General features: G+C 32.7%; 1 protein-coding gene across 1 annotated transcript; it reads right to left on the reverse strand.

Moving 5' to 3' along the window:
• Positions 1-754: 754 nt before the first annotated feature.
• LOC100255817 (L10-interacting MYB domain-containing protein) lies at positions 755-6,055 on the reverse strand. Its single transcript, XM_002267666.5, has 4 exons — positions 5,905-6,055; positions 5,266-5,640; positions 1,499-1,824; positions 755-1,409 (listed from the first exon to the last, which is right to left on the reverse strand). The coding sequence occupies exons 2-4, from the start codon at positions 5,597-5,599 to the stop codon at positions 918-920; spliced, it is 1,152 nt and encodes a 383-aa protein (XP_002267702.3). The 5' UTR covers positions 5,600-5,640; positions 5,905-6,055; the 3' UTR covers positions 755-917.

A 6,055-nucleotide genomic window follows, 5' to 3' on the forward strand; every position in this document is an offset into this window, starting at 1 on the left:
GGTACTTGTTGATTAGTAGGAATGCATGCATGGATAAGAGTTTCATCAATTGCACCAACAACATCCTACATGGTAATAATTCTTTAAAATATAAATAATTATTTTTATATGAGAATAATATAAATATGATATGAATAATGAGAAATAAAAAATAATATACCTTAAAAATTTGTCTTAGCCGACGATTGGAGATACCATTTGAACTATCATTGAATGATGGAGGAGTAATAATCTCTTTTGAGAAATTCACCATAGTCACTAAAACCTCATGGAAGTATTTGTGAATTGTTTGATTTGAGTGTTGGAATCTATTCTTAATCAATTGATTTTGAATATTATGACTAATAGTCATAATAAACATGGTCATTTTCTCTTCAACATTCAAATGTTTACTATCAACAAGCCATCCTTTTTCTCGAAATATGTGACATAGAGAAATAAATTCATGTTTTTCCATCCGCATTAGTTCATAACATGTGCTAGATGAACCATCTAAAAGCTCTTGAATGAAAAGTGAACCTGTAAATGATGATGTAGAGACTTGTTCCTTATTAATGGATGAGTCACTTAATAATTGGAGCAACAATACAACCAATCTTTTTTTTAAAACTCTTGTCACTTCTAACTTTGTATCTTCATCTTCACTTGATGATGATGAACTTGAACTATTTGACTGATAAGAATATCTATTATAAAAAAACAATAGTTATGAAATAAATGCATAGCAATATAATCAAATAGTTATAACAATGTATGAGTAACAAATATCCATAAAATGTAGAGAGAAAGTCTTATAATTGGAAAAATTTAAATGCATCAAATATTCAAAACAAACAAATCAAATGTACTAAATTTAAATCATCATATAAGTCATATACCTAATGTATTCCATAAATCTAAAACAAATATTTAAAACGTTATTTTCGCAAGCTTTGAATCCATCCCATTCGCTCTTCATCACTTTCCATCTCCACCCACACCTCTCTATACTCTTTCTTCTTGCAAAATCCATTAATTGCTACATAGTATAATGGATCCTCATAAGTCAAGAGCTTCTTCAAAATCTTCATGCATTCTTTGACTGAGGGTCCTTCAAAATTCTCCAACACATTTATTATTCTATTCATTTCTTCTTGATTTTGCTCTTTCTTTCCTTTCTTTTGTTTTTTCTTAGAACCTTCTGCTTCATCATTCGTATTTCTTGGCAAATTCTCATCTTCTTCTAAACTAATTGAAGTTTCGCTAGGCATAGATGTAGAATGTGTTGATGATTCCTCAGCCCCAGAAGCTATCACTCCTCCAGAGCTCCAATTTTTAGACCCAGTAGCTAACACTCCTCCAAACAATGCCTCTAATTCTTCCATATTTGCTAATGGTTTAAAACGGAATTGTTTAGCTTCTGGATATTTCTATTTTACAAGATAAACAACAAATTAGTCATGCATACATATATAAGACAATTAATTTTAAAATTCACTCAAATCCATAAAATAACTACCTGTAGATATTCTTCCCATTTTTCAGCTGGCCAATCAAAAGTTTTGGTTACAGAGTTGTAACCATGTCCTGTCATAGTCATCATTTTACTCCAAATGAGATATTGTCTTTTCATGTAATCCCACTCATTCTTAAGTTGTTTTGAAGTAAAACGTTTTCCAAGTAACTTCTCCAACTCTTCAGCAATTCGAGGCCAAGCACTAGACTTTAAACCTCCACTTGATCTAAAGCCTTTGTTTGCCTCTTGAAGACAAAGATCAATAAAGTGTTTTCTTTGGATGGGGTCAGTCCAATTTGCCTTACTAATCTCAACATTTTGACTCATTCCTGTACAAAAAACCAACCAACATTAATGATTAATTTTCAATTTTCAATTAGAGACAATAAATATATAGTTTGGATGATGGAAGAATAGACAACAAATATCAATCAATTTACATGTACCATTTTATGTAGAGAATGAATTCATCTAGCACAAGAAACATTAAAACCCAAATTATGCCGAGAATGATTTCATCTTATAAACATTAAAAATTGATCTCTAGGAAAAAAAAAATGCAAGAATCAATTGTCTAGTATATTGGCATCATAACCAATGCTTAGTATGGAAGCAAATTTCATGGAAAAATGTCTTACAATCAAAGTTCAATGCAAGTGTTCATATACCTTCACTAAATTATGCCCATGTGAAATGACCTAAAGCAATTCTAGTCTTGTTCAAAGGAGCAGGAACTGACTGTCTAAGGGGGAGAAATTGAAGGGGAAAAGCTAAAGCTAAAGCTAAACTAGTTTGGAGCCAAAATTTTCCACACTAAAGGACTAATATTAACCTTCATTCGGGTTTGCTAATCTTGTCTCAAACAGATTCTTATTGTGCATCCTAAACCCATGATATTCATATGTATAGAGTTGACAACCAATAAGTCCTTTTACTAGTTAAGAACTGATTGATTAACTACTTAGTCCAACTTTTTAAGTACTCCCTCAAATTAACTGAATTATCAATTGGTCCTTATAGTTAGCTAAAAAATACTAATTAGTCCCTTCTTCATTGTATCATTATTAATGTAAACTTACAATAAATTAATCACCTATTAGCATGTTCTTCACTTTGTCCTACCTTCCAAACCTTATATTTTGAAGCACCTGCATTAATTTCACTCCAACTTCTCAACAATGGCAATGAAAACAACCCAGGTCTCTCACCAAGAGGATCTAGATAGTGCCACACTTCACTTTCAAGCTTTTAGATGACCTTTGTTTCTTACTTGTAACCTTGAGACTCTTTTCATCATAACTATCATCTCTCATCTTAGATTGGTTATGACAAATCTCAAAAGATTGTTTCTTTTCTTCAACAACTACAAATAAATAAAAAAGATGCTTGATTAAACTTGTACTTGAATCTATGAACTAGAAAAATGGTCAAAATCAAATTAGAAAATATATATATATAAGAGAATTTCAAATTTTAAGCATTTATAAATAAAGAAAATTTTTAAAATATATATATATTCTAATGCATGCCATGTGGTCCAATGTCTAAGAGAAAAAGACTTCATGTGGTCCTATCACGAGGATTTTTGGCAGATATAAATGAACATACACAAATTATACACATATTTACATATATCTACAACAAATTACATGATCAGGATAAAATTCTTTGTCTCTCACAATATTTCTTTTGTGGCCAAAAGGCTTTCTTGACAAAAAATTTCGTCTAGACAATTGTCTCCACAACCGTGTCACCCTATAGTTTTTGAGACGAATAATTACATTTTGTTAGGAAAACGTATCTATGATGAAATGAAATCTCATGGCCAAAACTATTTGGCAACAAGAGTTTTTTGCGGCGTAAAGTAAGATGTTTTGTTAGAAATTAAATTTTCAAATATCTAATATACCATTTAGTGACATAAGATTTCATTAGACAACGAAATAACTTCATCTCTAAGTGTTACTTTATACATTAGGAGATGAAATATTTTCATCTTCATCATGTTAATACAGAGTTTCTGCAACAAACTAATTTTATCTCAAAATATTTCCACTTACATTTAGGGAGGAAATGTTTTCGTTTCAAAATATTGACACATAGTTTCAATAACAAATAAATCTTGTCTAAATGTTTTCATTACAATTGGAGACAACATTATTTTATCTTTAAAACTAATCATGTTTAGGCAATGAAATAGGTTTATCTCTAAATGTTTTTATTCATATTAGGATATGAAATAATGAAACAAATTTCTTGTTTATACTAATTAGAGGATGAAATAATTTCCTCCCTAAATATAATATTATTATTAATTTTTAAACTTTTAGATAATCCTATTGAAACATTTATAAACCTATATGATATTCAACATTTTCAAATATAAGATGATATTATACAAAATGAAGAATTTAATAATGTAAAAATACAATAACCTATAGAAAATAAGTAATAACAAAACATTTGTTTTATCAATGCACACCATACTCGCAAATAACATTGTCTATGCTATTTGAATATTATCTAAAATAAAAATGACTAACATATAATAGTAAACCACATAATTATGTCAACTTGATAGTGAAAGTAGTGGTTGGGAAGCTAAATCAATCTGCTCATGCTCTCATCCAAATCAATGACCTCCCAGGACTCAAGGGCTTCGAGATCGCAAATGTAAAACATAAGATGTTATTTGGTAATCTGATCATGATTTGCAGGCAAAGGTTGTGTTTTTCAGCCTAGCTCAAAAATCGTGGATTTAGGGTCCATAAAATTTAAATCCAATGGCACAAAAGCAAAGCGACCCCTAGACCAGATCTAGAAAACACAAGGAGCCAAAAAAAAAAAAAAAAAAACAATTTTTTTTGTTTTCCTTTGGGGTTTTGCATGGATTTTCTCGAAAATCAAACCAGGATGAATTTTCCCGGAAATCGAATGGGGTATAGATTTTCTTGGGAATCAAACGGGGGTTGCAAAAAAATAAAAAATAATAACATGATTAGATTAGTACCTGCGAGGATTGAGAGAGGCAGAGGAAAATAGGGCCTTTTAGGGATTCTCTCATCTGGAGGGCAACTTCAAAAAATGGCTTCTTGATGCCCGAGTGAGAGAAGTAGGTGGCTTAGTAGAGATAAAAAATCATTCACCCAAATGATTGGTAGCTTTAGTCTTTAAGGATACAAAGTAAATTTGATCAAACTTGTTAGTTCCTATTCATAAATTTGCACCTATATATGAAAGTAGGTTTTAAAATGTTTACAACAAATAAGTTAAAATGCCTTGGGACTAGAACTTCAACTTGAAAGCTGATATGCTTTAAATCCTAAAAATATCAATGTGATATATCCAAGCCCAAGCTGAAGAAAGCACTTCAACTCAACACTTCCATAAATATTGTGAAACCCGCTAAGAACAAGGATTCATTCAAACACACAAGATGCTTAAAACCCCACCAACAGGTTATCTCCAAAAATGAAAAGAGCACCAATTACACTTATGATACTCCTGCCATCTATTTGGAAATCAACACTGATAAAAAAATTTCACACATGGTAGAATCAAAAAAGTCAAAACATCAAGGAAACCACAACAAACTAATATTTTCATAACTTAGATACTGCTCTAAAGGGAACTCATGCTGCAGTACTAAGATAAAGACCATTCAGACTCCTGTCCACTTAATAATTCATATGATAGCTAGTAGTAGTTCAAGTGAGGAAAACATAGGAAAAACTAACAAGTAAGAAGCAATCACTTAAGCTAAGACTCACTGGAGAACTTCTTGGCCTTCTCATTTTCAGACTGCGGCTGATTCAATCTCTTCCACCAAGCGTCGAAAGAGGGCATCTCCATGGTCTGGCCGCCCCCAGTCGAGGATGAAGACTCCCGCTGCTTCAAGCTCCTCTCCCGCTGCTTCAAGCTCTCCCGAATAGCGTCGAAAGAGACTTTGAATTCTTGAAAGGAAATAGGGGATGGTAGTGAGGGTAGCTTAAAGTTGTTGTTGTCGGCATCATTGGAGGCTGAGGAAGACGAGAAGACGCGGTGGATGAAGCTAGGGTTTCGGCTTAGGTTTCTGGCTGCTATTTGCAGAGCCCTCGATGCCATTGGATCGATCGGTTTCTGGGGCAAAGGTTGTGTTTTTCAGCCTGGCTCAAAAATCGTGGATTTAGGGTTCGTGAAATTTAAATCCAATGGCACAAAAGCAAAGAGACCCTAGAACAGATCCAGACAACACAGGGAGCCAAAAAAAAAAAAAGCAATTTTTTTGGTTTTCCTTGGGAGTTTTGCATGGATTTTCTCGGAAATCAAACGAGGATGAATTTTCCCGGAAATCAAATGGGGGATGGATTTTCTTGGGAATCAATCGGGGGTTGCAAAAAAATAAAATAATAACATGATTAGATTAGTACCAGCGAGGATTGAGAGTGGCAGAGGAAAACAGGGCCTTTCTAGGGATTCTCTCGTCTGGAGGGCAACTTCAGAAAGGGCTTCTTGATGCCCGAGTGAGAGAAATGGGTGGCCTTTTGATTTTTAGCTATGGAGAGAAAAAAAAAAAACAAA

Source organism: Vitis vinifera, chromosome 12 (assembly GCF_030704535.1).
Source record: "Vitis vinifera cultivar Pinot Noir 40024 chromosome 12, ASM3070453v1".
NCBI classification, from domain to species: Eukaryota; Viridiplantae; Streptophyta; class Magnoliopsida; order Vitales; family Vitaceae; genus Vitis; species Vitis vinifera.